Raw genomic sequence first — 15,369 nt, 5'->3', positions numbered from 1 at the left:
TAAATTTGACATGGGTAGAGAGTTTTAAAGCAATTTTTTAAGGTAATTTCCCTGTTCAAAGAACCTGGATAACAAATAATGTTACAGTCACCCCTCTTACGTTCTCATCATGTTACAATGAAAAGGACGATTGGTCTTACCTAACCTGTAGATTTGGTGGATAAGGAAGGGTTCATTGGGGGGTAATGTTCACAACAAAAACAATCAGATCACAATAAGCACACACAAGCAAACACAGAAGGACAGAATAGAAAAGAAAATGGGAAGAAAAACCACTTAACTGACAGATTCGCCAAGGCAGGAGAGAAAAAACTGAGATTATCTCCACCCCCCAGAATTCTGCTCTCCTGCCTTTGTCATAGCTCATGAACATTACCCAACCATTAACCCTTCCTCATCCCACCAAAATTTTAACTCCCCATCCTTTTGTTAAACCAAAGCTTTGTTTAGCAATTACGATAAAAATAGAGCAGTTCAGTGTCCTACCTCTGTCTCCGTGGGAATTCCACTTCACTATCTACTTCCCCTTCTTCTTCTTCTGAAGAGTCATCTCCACTCTAGTAGAAGATTAAAGGCAATGTTATTTGCCACTTATTTACAAGCATGCAGCCACCTGAGCAACTTTCATGAACGGAAGTCTCCAAAGATAGTATTCTACAGAAAGAACTAAGAAATTTAGGGTGCATGAGAAAACAGCAAAATGTAAATCTGTCCATTGCTTCCAGGATGGTTGGAGGGATCTTACCTTTGGGATGGGTCGTGTTTTACCCGGCAGTCCTGGAGTACTTGCAGGATGAGATGAGCCAAGAGAAGACACTGATCTGTGGCTGTTGAATTCACCTTCCTCATTATTTCCAGGAAATTGCTTATTTGCATGCAATGGTGCTTCAGACTTCTCCAGCCCTGGCTCAAGTGACTGTCCTTGTTTTTCAGTATTTGTCCCCATCCTGCACTGTGGGCAAAGGTTGTATGTATCTCCTTTACAACATTCCCAATGATTAGCCTCGCCCTCCCCATTCTCGTTCTCCTCCAGATTTCTCCGTGAATCAGCTTCCATAGCAGCAGAGATAAGGTCAGGACTAGAACCAGACATCCTCCTTTGGGCGTGATTACTAAGAGGACTGCGTAGGGCTGCAGCAGGGCCAAAATATCGAAGGTTGTTAGCACAGTTGGCTATGTCCTGCCCATGGATGTTCATTCGGGGGTGATGCCCATGATGATGAGGGTGGTGCTGATGATGGTGAGATGAATGGGCCAAGTCATCTTGAGCTGACTGATTTTTCAAGATCCCTGTGAAATCATTGTAGCTGCCTTTGCTGTTTCCTCGCCGGTGGCGTGGTTTGCTACGGTAACGTCCTTTGTTACTGAGGGTTGACATTTTTGGACTTCCTGAAAGGGGAGAGCCACTAGGAGCCACTTCAGTGCTGGATATGCCATCCGTCTTCAGCAAGTCAGGCCTGAGAAAGGATGCAAAAACCAGCATGCTCTCTATTAGAAGTAACATATGCAAGCTTCCACTCTATGGATATTTTCACATTATTTCCTTCATTTTTTTTCAACATGCCCATTGACAGATGACATTGAAGTAACACAAGTTTTGTTATAGGTCACATAGGGTAAACTAAAAATAAAATTTGGAATTGGTGGGTACCAAAGGAAGCACTGAGGTGAATCAAAGGCATGCATACATCCAGTGGGCTTCTTGACTTTTTGCCTTAAAAAAAGGAAATTAGACCTGCATTCCCACCCCATGTTGCTTGCTTAATAATTCAGGTGAACATAGAATAAATCCTGTGACTCCCAGTTTGCAACAACAGGTTTTGCAGCAATGTGAATTAGCTGTAGCATTATGCTAAAGCACTGGTTTAAAAAAATGCTTGCCTACAAAAGCCCAGCTGTGATTTGTAGGCATTTATTTCTCAGATCTGTGGTGGTTCCACACTACCCACTATCAACAGATCAGTACATACTTAAGAACTCATTCTAAATGGCAAGGAGCAAAAATGCTGAAATGCCACACCAATCTCCAGAATTAAAGCTCTCTAGATAACCCCTTAGTACATTTAATCCAGGCCAGATATCAGCTGACCATTTTGCTAATATTAAAAGCGCACTCTCTGATATAAAAGCTGCATTGGGTACTCCGAGATTCCTAAATGACTACCAATAAAACTCTTTGGTCCAACATTCCACTCTTAAATTGCACCTGCTCTACATTACTAAAACTTCCATGTTACTGGTGATCATAATCAAGGACACACATATCCCATCTTATAATGTCTAATTCAAGGATGCTACACACCAGAAGATTTGTCAGTGCCACTTGAGTAATCAGTCATTTTGTGCAATAATGGATGCTGACCCTAGCAGATGTGGCTTCCTCATTTTGTAGATATATGCACGTAATTGTGAAAGCCTTTGAACATGTTTTTGTTATTTGGCTCACCGTTTAGTCTGGCCCCCAGGCTTGTGCGAGACTCCTCTCCTCTTCATCAATTTTTCCATTGCATTGGCATGGATTATTGGTCGGACTGGGTGACGCTTGTAAGTCCCAGGATATTTCTTTTCCACAGCTTGCTCCCGCCTGCACATGGGTTAAAAATGATATTTGTAATCTTTTCATTATAAAATGAATTTTTTAAGAATATTTGCAATTTCCCCAAGTCAAAAGAATAATAAATATTACAAACTGTTGTCCACGCAAGTGCTCATGTCAGCATTTGGGAGAGGAACCTAGTTATTCTCTAGGCCACTGTCTTAAATTGGGAGATGGGGCCCAATACTAGGTAGAGCCTGATCTAAAGGAAGCAATAACAGCAGCACTACCACCAAACAAATATATGGTAAACAAAATTGGTGTGTTTGGGTTAAAGGTGGATCTGCATCTGAAGAGGTTGGAGTATGCTGATCTAGGCAACAACTAATGTGACCATAAGTGCTGGTTGTGTTTCATATCAAGATTAAAAAAACATGGATGTGCAACAGAAGTGTTGTGTTCTAAAATAACAAGCTTTCCCCACAACAATCTTGATTAGAAAAAGAAGTGTCTGGAGCAGATCCATGGAAAAACTTAATACTAAGGAATGGCAATTGTTCTCTTGCACTATGTAAGGGAAACACAAAGAGAACACAATTTCCTGCCATTGAAGCAAATTACACTTGTTTGTCATCCAGATCTCGAAACAGATCATTATGGGGTTGTTGTTTTAATCTAGAACAATCAGAAAACCTATGAATCCCTGCTTCTAATTATGTCATCTGCATGGCTACAAGGTACATCTATGTGGATGTGCGTACTTGATGAGCTCCTTTTCTCGAACCTCCAGCTGTAACATGATGGCACTGAGCTCCATGTACAAATTATTGGCTCTCTCCAGTTTTCTCTCATAATGTTCACGAATGTCCAAGGCATGCCTATGAAAAAGAAAGGAGAGCTACAGGTGAGTGGCTTTTCCTCCAAGGGACAATTTGTACAGGCAAAAGGGAAGCTTAATAGATGTACTTATGCAGAATTATTCTCAATTAAACATCTCATCTACCACTTCCAAGATAAGCAAATGATGAAAGTATCTGAATGTAATAAAACCAAAATCAGAGTTTAGATATGAATGAAGCACTCACTAAAGAGAACTCTGTTAAGATCCTTCTGCTATAATTCAGGGTCACCCAGGATAAGAGATTGGCAGTAAATTCAGGACAAACAAACAAAAGTTATTTCTTTATGCAGTGCATAGTTAACATAAAGAATTTCCTGCAACAGGATGCTTATCTCCTTGAAAAGAAATCAGACAAATTACTGACAGATAAAACTATTGACAGCTATTAGCTATGATAGCTAAATAGAACATCCAGGATCAGAGGCAGACTGAATGTCCTGTTTGCATTCTTCCCAGAAATATGTGGCAGTCTCTTGGTGGAAACAGGATAGTTAATTGATCTGAATTAGCAAAGCTCTTCTCACACACTGAAAGTCAACAGACCTGAGTTCTTCTCTTCTGCGACGAATAAGTTCTTCATCTAACCGGTGTATGCAAGTTCCTTCACTTTTAATCTTCTCAAAGTGCTTCTTCACTTCTTCTCTCCATTCAGCCTGCCAAAGCAATTTAGATAGATACATAGCATAACTCATGGCAGTGACAACTGCACAATAAAGGGTTGCACTACTTTAACATATTAAAAAGAAACCCAAGCTTCTTTATTCCAATAGTACTTTTGTGGTAGGAGGCCGCAAAGCTATCTGATCACCAGGCTTGACCAGGGACTCATCTTTTTAGCTGAAATTCTAACATTAAGTACAGACGTGTATTGCAAATCTCTCCTAGCCTATAAAACTGATTGCCATTTCTAACCTATGAACAGCTCAATTTCTTCTCAAATCTGTAGCCAACTGCTTTTCAGGCCCAAGACTACATGAAGAGTATGCAATACTCATGGAAATATAATAACAACTATTTATTTGGCTTTAGATTTCACACCACAATTCCTACGGATTTGCACTTGTAGACATCTTGATCACTTCAGTAAAATGATTTACTTTAATACTTTAATACTTCACTGGAACAAAATTTGCACCCTGCAGACACCATCCTATCAGGAGGTCCATTCTGCACAATGTTGGAATCAGGCCTTTTGTGTGACAGCACCTACCATTTGGAACTCTGTCTAACTGTACATCACACAGGATTCTTCTATATTATCTTCTAGATGCCTGCCAAATATATTGCTCTTTCAACAAGCCTTTTAAAATCTTCATCCCAGCTGGTATCTAGCTTGGAATGGAATTAATTTTATGTATGTGCTGTTGTTTTTTATTTACTGCTTTTTATTTACAACTATGTTATTATATTGTAAATCGCTTTGGGGTGCATTATGGGAAGAGATTCATAAATGAATGCCTGTGCTTTTCTCTTCCTATTCCTACCATACAAGTCTTATTAAAGAACACATGGCAAGCCAACGATACACTCTGGTGCTAGAAAAGAAAGAGATTTACCTGAGACTTGAAATAAGTCTCTTGAGGGGTACCCAACACATCAGCAGATGCAATGTCAAGGTGCATAAGTGTCTGTCGAAAAGAGGGCCGATTCCGCGGCTTGCTTTGCCTGACAAATTAAAGAAAAACAAACAGAAAAGAACATCCAAACATAATTAAGAAGCAATTTGGAATATTTTAATTGATGGTTTCATTTGAAATAGGCCTTTCTCACTGCCTATTAGAATACCACCACCCCCTAAAGAAAAACAAAGGAGGAAGCAATCAGGAATTCATAAATGTCAGTTTCCTTATTCCCCCTCCCGTATCTGGCAAGGCAAACCAAACCCTCAATGTAACACTAATGTAGAAAGATTATTAGCTAGATATGAACACTATATCCTCTCACTTTGTTATTTTCCACGCATCCATTTCAGAAGCATCTTCACTTATTCTCCCTTCTCATCCCTTCCTTTCCAGCTACGTTCAGATTTTTGGGTATTGAATTACAAGAGGATCTGTCCTGGAGTGTCAACACAAGGGGGCTTGTGAAGAAGGCGCAGCAGAGACTGTACTTTTTAAGAATCCTAAGGAAAAACCATTTTCCGCAGAAACTGCTGCTTGCCTTCTATCACTGTGCCATTGAGAGCGTGCTCACTTATGGCTTATGTGTGTGGTACGGAAGCTGTACTACCCAGGACAGGATGGTGTTGTGCAGAGTTGTTAAGGCAGCAGAGAGCATTGTTGGCTGCCCACTCTCCACCTTAGAGCAGATTTATGCCACAAGGTGCCATAGGAAGGCACTGGACATAGTAAAAGATCCACCACATCCTGGTCACTGTCTCTTCGAGCTCCTGCCGTCGGGACGGAGATACAGGACGATGATGACAAGAACGAGCCGCCTCAAGAACAGCTTCTTCTCCAGAGCGATCTCGGCCCTGAATGGGAAACCTGGACTTTGAAAGTCATCTAATCTTCCTTGCTGTATTATATTATATTGTTTTAATTAGTGTTTTTATAGTTGTTCCGATTTTGAGTGGAGTGCCCTACCTGGGTGGATGGAGCAGCCAAGTAATTTCGTTGTCCCCGAGAGGGGGCAATGACAATAAAGATATTATATTATTATTATTATTATTATTATTATTATTATTATTATTATTATTATTGGAACAATTATGGTGGAAAAAGAAAAGGGCACCAAATTCAAAAATTCAAAAAAGTGACTATGGTCACAAAGGAAGTATTAGGAGCGTATTTGAAGTGTGTCCCCATTCTTCCTTTGCAGGCATGGCTTCTACTTATTACCTTACTGTCTGCGGCAATCATAATGCATTCATATCAGTTCATACACTTGAAGAAGTTGTTTTCCCCCAAGCCAATGTATTATTCTAAACTGTGCTTTACAAAATAACAGACTGCAGTATCACAGTGTTAATGCCAGTATCTTACTTGTCAGTGCAGACAGAGATCTCATCCTTCACTCTCATTTTGTGGGCATACTGTGGCGTTTTGTACTGGGGGTGGAAGAGGAGTGTGCACAAGACCAGCTGGGCTCAGTGTGGACAGAACAACCCTTACCATGTTTGCTTCATAAGGATCTTGAATCCATCTGGGCAAGTGGAGGGCACAGGAAGGTGCAAGCTATTACTGCCTACCCCCCAGATGATGGCTGAGGAGTCGACATCCTTATATGGAATCTCTCCAGTGAGAAGCTCCCACAAAACTACTCCAAATGACCTGATAGAAAATGAGAGAGATAAAAATCAGAAAAACTGTATACAACAGGGAAGTTAAGACTCAGATCTTCTAAAACAAAGCTGCTAGTGATGCTAAGTCATGAGAACAGAGTTTGTCTCAGACGTTCTGCTGGAAACACTGAAACTGACAAGTACTTATTAATGCATTACTCACCAAATATCCACCTTTTCAGAGACAGGTTCATTGCGAATCACCTCTGGCGCCATCCAAGCTACAGTCCCTGCAAAGGACATTTTTGTACTCTTATCGCTGAGTTCTTTAGAAGTACCAAAATCTGAAATTTTTACTGTATCATTGTGAGTAACTAATACACTGAAAAGAAAAAAAAGGGAAAAATGGGGAATAAAGTTTGAATGTAATTCCAACTCACAACCACAATTTAGGTCAAATCTCATTTTTTGTCTTACACTCCCCACATGCTAACAACTCACTTGGGCGACTTGAGGTCTCTGTGGATGATTTTATGAAGATGTAAATAGTTCATTCCACTAGCAATCCCTGTTGACCAGTCCACAAGCAGGCGAGGTGTGACCTTCCTACCTGCTCGCAATACTTCATACAGCTGTCCATGAGCACAGTACTCCATTATTATACAGTAGCACGGTGCCTGAGTACAAACGCCCCTGGCATAAAAAAGAACTATAGATTAAAAACAACAACAACATTTATAATAATGAGAACATGCAAGTGAAACAAAATGAAAAGTGCTGTCCATTGCTAATTCTCCTGGACAGTAAAAGTACTTCTCACCTTGAGACCAAATCACTCTTTCTTTTAATTTATTCATATTCGCATTCTATCCTTCAAATAAATTCACATTATTTTCACTTTATCCACCAATTATTTGGTCATATATGTACCAGAATAGTAAGTGGAATAATGAAATGTCTTCCCAGAGCTATTATTATTATTATTATTTCATTCTAAACATTCTATTTCATTCTAAAATTGAATTTCATGAGGTGGCGTTGATTATTATTCAGAGTCTTGGAGCAGAATAAGGAGGATGAAATGCTGCTGAATTAGCTCACATTAAAACTCTTTCCACACATAACAATAAAGTTTTCACAAAGAAAGGAGTGGGAAATAAAATTTAAAAAATTGCTGCAATAATGGATTGGGAAGAACTCAGGCTCCCACAGAATACAAAGCATGTTATCCAACTACAGTCATACCTCCACTTACGTATCCCTCCAGTTACGTAAACTTTGGGATACGTAACCGGCAAAACCGGAAGTATATTTCTGGGTTTTTGCCACACATACATACACAGAAGCGGTCTCTCTGGTTGCGAAAACCTAGGGATCTGGACGGACCTCCCGAATGGATCCCGTCTGCAACCAGAGTTACCACTGTACCATGCATCCATAAACAGCAACTTTGTTCCTCCCTTCATATGAACTGGAAGCAAGCCAAGAAGTTTCAGTTTACTACGGTTTCCATTTATATACTGGGAAACTATGGCTAATGGCTCCCAAATAAGAAAGGATATGAAGCCTTAGTTTAAAGCTGGTTTAATATCCTGGTTTGTTTGGAAACTACAAAAGGAAGCAACTATTAAGTGACACTTGCCGGCTTGTTCACTCACCAATATCTGATCATCTGAGGATAGTCAATTAATATAAGGATTCTGTTTTACCATCAGCAGGCATGGCTAAAGAAATAACCTTGAAGTTGAGACTTTCCAGCTAGAACTACTGTTTAGAGGACAGAAGGAGACCATTGTAACCTGAACACAGTTTAAGGTAAAGGACCACTGATTGTTAAGTTAAAGGCGACTATGGGGTGCAGCGCTCATCTCATTTTTCAGGACAAGGGAGCCAGTGTCTGTCCACAGCAGCTTTCTAGGTCATGTGGCCAGCATGACTAAACTGCTTCTGGCACAATGGGACACTGCAATGAGTGCCAGAGCACACAGAAAGGCCATTTACCTTCCCACCACGGCGGTACCTATTTATCTACTTGCACTGGTATGCTTTTGAACTGCTAGGTTGGCAAAAGCTGGGGCAGCTCACCCCGTTGCACAGATTCAAACTTCCAACCTTTCAATTGGCAAGCCCAAGAGGCTCAGTGGTTTAGACCACAGTGCCACCCACAACACAGTTTAGCAGGACATGAAGACATATAGCATATGAGTCCAAAAAAACCAACATTATTGTAGAGTCAAGATAATCAAAGTATGACCTACTTGAAAGCAATGATGTTGGGATGCTTCAACTTCCTCAAGTGCTTGATATCCGTTTCACTCTGTTCTCTCACTTTCTTGATGGCCACCTCCTCTGCTCTGAATTTCCCTAAGAAAACAGCTCCCTGCGCTCCACTGCCCAACCACTGAAGTTCAGAAATCTCCTCAAAAGGAACTTCCCATGTATCTGATAAGAAACAAGCATTGTTATTCTGACTGCTATAGCTACCTTTTGTCAAGCCTCAAAGTAATCAACCAGTTAGTGCCTTTGTAGTCTGATGCCCTGTTGAACTTTGCTAGCATGCAAAATGCTCACATCTAGATAATATTGTATTTTAAAAGGAAAAAAAGCACTAGTGCTTTCATTAGCTGTTAAGCTTCCCAGGAAATAACTAGGTGAGCATTCCCATAATAAATATACTGAGATAGAAGGACAAACACTGTATCTCTTCAACCAAAACATCCCAAATGTTCTACTCCTAGAGGTGCTTTGGACCGGAAGTGCTTCCAGACTGGAAGTCAGTAAAGTAAGGGATAGCTGACTCTGAAATTGCCTTTGGTGCTCAGGGGTGATGCTACAAGGGGCACCAAACATTTGAGAGCACAAGTGATAGTCACCTTCAGCTCTGTACAAACAGGAGGGGCCCCATTCCTTTAATCAAAGAAGCTCCGAGTATTCATTCCCACTGTACATGGAGCTCTTCCCCACAAATCAGCCCCACAAGCACAGCTTTTCCATGCACAACAAATGCACATTTGTTTTGCTTCAATCACATTTTAAGGAGCTCAGACTATTTGTTTCTTGATCTGGTTTGAGGATCCCTGCTTTAAAGATTATTAAGAACAACTAAGAATATGATCTTGCCACACCTAGGAAGAGATTTTGCATGCAGTCATCCCCGCATCCCCCCTCCCATCCAAGGGTAGAAAAATAATACCCCAGATCAGGGACATAGTGTAGGTGGTGCTGGGGGGCCATGGCCCTGGGCACACAATTTATGTGGGGGCGCAAACCATGCAAGCAACCCCAGTGCAGCCCAGCCTGGCTCTCCTCTCTGCCCACCAAGGGCAGTGTTGGCCATTCAATCTCCCCCTGCACTGGTGGGCAGGCAACTCAGCAGGGCCCCGCTTTGCTCTGGTGGGGGTGGGATCAGGCAGTGGCAAGGGCTGGTGCCTGCCCGGCACACCCACCCCGGGCATCGACAACCAATCCTACACCACTGCTCCAGGTGTCCAATAAATGACCCAATACAAGAAGCAACACAGAATAGCAGAAATCGCTGTTTGGTTTTGGGACTGCCTTATTTTTAGGCATTATGAAAGGTGAGTGGCAGTGCTTTTTTTCAGGGGGTACTCAAGGGTCCACAGCTTCGGCACCTCTTTTCTTTTTGTTAAAAAGTGTGAGACAGTGTTAACAACTTCATGGTGAGTACTGGCACCTATTTTTCTAGAAAAAAAGCACCGGTGAGTCAGATAGGAAACATTGATCCATAAATTCAAATAGATGAGATTGAGGCTACTGCAATTTTATGACACTCCAGAGGCTATACTTTCCCCTCCTTTATATCTGAGAACATTTTTAAAGCCACAAAAATACATGGTTTGACTTTTTAGGTTTACCTTGTTGCTGCAGCTTGTAGTCAGTGGAGTAAGCTTTCCCTATAATATTCCATACAGGCTTCAAACAACCAAAGAGTCCTTCAAGAAATCCACCATTTCCACTACTTGATCTGTTGAACTGGATCTTGATATCTTCTGTTCCATTGTTGGTCTCTCCAGGTATATTATCATTGGTGCCCTGATGAACAGTAGTTTCCAATTCATCCTGTTCTGTTAACTGTAGCACGCTGTTTTCAAATTGGTCCCTTGAATCCTCACTTACACTGGTCAATACTGTTGTGGCACCTGGACTGCTCATGTTCTCTGATGCATTGCTATGAAGTAAGCCCTTGTCTCGTACGTCTTCTATGATCTCAGATGAAGGATGGAGACCACTGGGTATATGTTCTCCATGCATCCTAGTGAAATCTTTATCTTCATTGAGGGTCTTGGCGATCACAGTCGTAGAGGAAGACCAGCTCAGGGGCTCCTGAGAACTGGTCATTGTACTGTGGGTGTGCATGGAGTTGACAGTCAAAGATATTGCTCTAACAAACACCAGTGCTCACTCCCAGTGTAGAAAGTGGCCACAACACCTGAAAAAGGAACCACAGAAAGGTTATGAGACTCATATATCTGATTACATTTGGAGACAAATATTTTAAATGAACAATAAACTGATGTAAACTACCTATTTATTCTTCAGATTAAGCCCAAGGATTAATTTCCTAACAAAAAGGCTATCCTGTCCCAAGGAACTTTTCATACAACAACAGAAGTAACAATTGCTTGAAGTTACAACTGTTCTCCCACAGTTGTGGTATCTCTCAGCAATATATTGCATGCTGGACTTTGCCCATCTGTCACATTAAGCCACCTGACATCGAAACCAAACAGGCTCATGTGACAAAACTATAGAAGTATTTACATAGCTTGCCATGAAAAATCCAAGCTGCAATAGGGTCATTCCATGCATCGTAAAACAACAATTTTATTAATATAGAATTAGGTATTTAAAATTAAATTTAAACAAGGCTGATATACTTTGTAAATTGATTTGTTATCATAACAGCCATTCAAAACAATTGTGCCCAACTGTAATGCAAATTTTTAACAAGTGTGCATTTAGGGGAAAACTATGGTATGTTGTGTTGTAACTCTAAATATAAGGTGTGGGGAGCCTTGGACACCCAATCACCTCAGATGTTGCTGAGATACAACTCCCACCAGCAAGCACAGCCAATAGCCAGGGGTAGTGGGAGTTATAGCTCAGCAATATCTGGAGGGTAAAAGGTTCCCTACACCTGTTTTATAAATAGGTAATTTCTACTGGGCTACTGTTTGATACTATGAGTTTGGACTTACTCAGGCATTATTGCAAGGACAAGTGTGAACTTCACCCATTTAAAGGTAAATATTACTGACAAAAGTGAATTACTGAGGTACATAGGAATGATCTTCTGTTCAACTATCTTACTATTACTAGGTTGTTAGTCCCAGCTTAGAGTGGTCTAACATAGAACACAGTCGTTCCTTAAGACAGGACAGGCTGAACTGAAGGAGAACTGACAGCTATATATAAGCAGGCTGAAACTAACAGTGGAGAAAAAGCTGGACTTGAGTAAGCTGATCTTACAGGAGACTTGCGTTTACTAGAATATGAACAATCGAGTTCCTCCAATTATGTTTTACTATACAGTATTGTTATACTATAGCTGTCTTTCCATATTATGTAACACCCTTACAAAGTGGTTGCATCTATAGCAGCTGTTTGTGATTTATATTCAAAACAAGGGATAGAAACCTTATTTGCCTTATGCACTTATCTATATAAACCTGGAGATGAGTAACAATTTTTTTAAAAAATATATACGTTAAAAATATACATTTTAAACCAGTTTTCAAGATACAACTGCTGAAATCAACTTTACATCCCTGGAAAAAGGTCTTAAAGCATGTCTGGAATATGCAAACTTTGGAAGACAGAAGAGTTTCACAACCTGGAGCTGAACCACCACTGAGAGCACATCTATATGTGCCTTTCCTGCTCTAATTTGTCATGTTATGTTCCACTATTATGCTTCTGGGAGCCCCCCTTTTGCAGATACAACTTTTATTTTGTAATTCTGTCAAGCAAGAAGAAGAAGAAGAAATGTTTACATCTTTGTTCTGGCACTGGAGAAACCAAAGCTAATTACATATCTGTACATGAATTGACAGAAGGGCTGGATTCTGCTCCCCCAGTCTGAAAAAATATGTCTCAGATAAGCTGTTCTTCACACAAATAAAATCTCAGTTTCAATTGCCCAAGAAAATGTTGCCTTTATTCTGTAAACAATACATTTTATATGTATGATCTTCCCATGTGATATAAAAGATATTTTTAGCATTGTTTCCATTCAGAGCATTTTCATGTTCACAGTCCAATGGCTCTAGATTGCATAATGTAGTGTCACACAAAATAAATAAGGTTGCATAATGACTTCTGGTAATATCAAACACAGTATTTTTTAAAGTTAAGTTAGAAAAGGAAATGCACATTCATTATTATTATAGAAATATCACTGAACTGATATTTACACTACAAGGTATAGTATGAAAATGAGAATCCACTATCACACATTTCATTAATCTGTTTCTCCCTGAAGGATTCACTTTGCAATCTCTATATAACCATTATGCAGGCAGAAAGAGCTCTCTTCAGCTCCTAGTGTTGTCATATTAAGATATGAAACCAATAAAAGTTCCTGGCAGAAGCTACTCAGAATACCTCTTTTTACATGCCTTCCATTTATATACACTATACATTTTATTGCAGTAGCCTAAGTGGGATAGCAAATTTGTCATACAGCTTACAGAGCATGACAAAAAAACCTTATTTCTTTTAATTTCATAGTTGAGTTGGGGAATGGGGGGAAGAGAGTCAAGTAATTTTTTAGCATGCCATTGGCTTTAATTTTTTGACAAAAAATGGATGTGAAAGTCACCCATCAAAACCTATTCACCACAAACTAAATAGAACTCTAAATAGAAGACATAGGATATTTTGGGATTTTCCTTTCTGAAAGTGTGGCAGACCTGGTTAAATTAAACCCAGTTCCTGAATATTTCCAAAATGGAGAACTGTGGTTTAATGTGGTTTACTGACAATAATCTTAATTGAGGATCGAACCATTGCTTAAGAGCCTGGTTAGCCAACTGACATCAAACCCATTTGATGCCAGTTCCCTATTTGACAATGGTCCTCCTAGCGCTGTTTCCCAGGGAGAGACACCCACTTAAAGAGGCCAAAAGGAAGTTCTTGCCCGTCCCTTTTACACTGCAGCCCTCAGGACCCCCTGAAAATCTGTTATGAGGGTTGGTGGACTGTCCAGAACAGATTTTCAGGGGGCACTGGAGACTGCAAGAAAGAGGGAGAAATCAGCAACATATTGCTTTTCCCTCCTCCTCCAACAGTCGACAGATATAGCACAATATTTAGTGGATAATATATCACAATGTTGAAAACTATGTATCACCCAGCCCTAATATGGAGATATATATTTACAGCAGACCCTCCAAGTGCCCCTATTTTCCAAGAACATCCCTGATTTAGAGAAGCTGTCCTGGTTTCTGATTTTGATCCTGGAATGTCCCACTTTTCCTTAAGCTGTCCCTATTTTCATTGGAGAAATGTTGGAGGTATGGAGTTATCCAACCCCCAAGCCGTCTGAAGGCAATCCTATATAGGGAAGTTTTTAATGTTTAATTCTGTTTCTATATATATATAGAAAGCTGCCCAGAGTGGCTGGTGCAACTCAGTAAGATGTGTGGGGTATAAATAGTAAAATTATCATTATGGAATGGGACATCCCTACTTTCATCGGAGAAATGTTGGAGGGTATGGTACTGTAGTCTACCCTACCACAGGTGGGAATTCCTAGACATGGAGGAGACACATACCGGTACATACAAACACCTATTCTTTGATGCCAAGGCAGAACGATCAAGCAATCATCTTCTCCTCACTACCACACATACCACCATCAAATAACAATCCACACAACAGTATGGAAAATAGATGCCTGCCATAGTAAAATACTGTCTGAAGTCATTCTCCTCCTTCGGAAAGGCATTTATACATGCACTCATTCATCCATTCTCATTGCCTTTAAAAAGGACACTTTTTTCTATCCCAACCCTGATGCCTACTCCTGTAGTGTCAAAATGATCAAGTAGCAGGTGGTGTGAAAGGTCTCTTCCTGAAAACTGGGAGAGTTGCCTGCCACTCACAGCAATATAATATTAGGCTAGATGGGCTTGGTATAAGGCAGCTTCCTATATTCCTATCATGTGGGAGGGGGCTCAGGTTTGGACACATCAGCCCTGATCTTGAGCATTCTATAGTTAGGTGCTTGGGGTAGTAAGAGACAGTCTATGGAGTAGGAAAAGGGAATTTAACCTCATAATGTGTATTCCCCCCCCCAACCCCAACTCCAGGGAAAGTTAGTGTAATCTGATAAAGGCATAAGCAGTCTAATTTCCTTATCTTCCCTCTCTCCTATCAGTCCCCCCCCCCACGTGAAACTTATCAGGCTGTTGTTTTTGTTTTCTTTTGTTTTGCCTTTTAATTTACAAGCTTATACACTTATAGGGAGCAACTCTACCAAGTATGAACTACAACAACCTTCCTTTTGGAGTGGCCCCATTTTGATTCCAAACTGATGGTCACTTGCCCCCCCCTACTCCCCAAAATTGCTACTAAAATAAATTATAGAATAGTACCCTATTTTCACATGTACAGTTGCTGGAGTTTTTGAAGGCAGAAAAAATTATTAATTTATTTTTTACTCTTCTTAAAGCTTTTAGTGACACT

The 15,369-nt window shown here is 40.3% G+C and overlaps 1 protein-coding gene across 9 annotated transcripts in view; it reads right to left on the bottom strand.

The window, feature by feature from the left end:
- MAP3K13 (mitogen-activated protein kinase kinase kinase 13) overlaps nucleotides 1–15,369 on the bottom strand; it is a 41,282-nt gene that overhangs the window by 10,840 nt on the left and 15,073 nt on the right. For all 9 annotated transcript variants that reach the window (XM_083741807.1, XM_083741802.1, XM_083741803.1 and 6 more), the window contains 11 exons: nucleotides 10,536–11,110; nucleotides 8,919–9,102; nucleotides 7,162–7,353; nucleotides 6,884–7,042; nucleotides 6,551–6,709; nucleotides 4,994–5,102; nucleotides 3,981–4,090; nucleotides 3,298–3,414; nucleotides 2,447–2,584; nucleotides 746–1,457; nucleotides 487–557 (listed from right to left, as the gene is read on the bottom strand). In XM_083741807.1, the coding sequence (XP_083597933.1) occupies nucleotides 487–557; nucleotides 746–1,457; nucleotides 2,447–2,584; nucleotides 3,298–3,414; nucleotides 3,981–4,090; nucleotides 4,994–5,102; nucleotides 6,551–6,709; nucleotides 6,884–7,042; nucleotides 7,162–7,353; nucleotides 8,919–9,102; nucleotides 10,536–11,037 (2,453 nt within the window). In that variant the 5' untranslated portion in view covers nucleotides 11,038–11,110. The remainder of the gene's footprint in view (nucleotides 1–486; nucleotides 558–745; nucleotides 1,458–2,446; nucleotides 2,585–3,297; nucleotides 3,415–3,980; nucleotides 4,091–4,993; nucleotides 5,103–6,550; nucleotides 6,710–6,883; nucleotides 7,043–7,161; nucleotides 7,354–8,918; nucleotides 9,103–10,535; nucleotides 11,111–15,369) is intronic.

Source organism: Podarcis gaigeae (genome assembly GCF_964106915.1).
Source record: "Podarcis gaigeae genome assembly, chromosome: 5".
In the NCBI taxonomy this organism is placed as follows: Eukaryota; Metazoa; Chordata; class Lepidosauria; order Squamata; family Lacertidae; genus Podarcis; species Podarcis gaigeae.
Note: the sequence above shows the minus strand (reverse complement) of the source record. Positions and strands in the feature narration are given on the sequence as shown.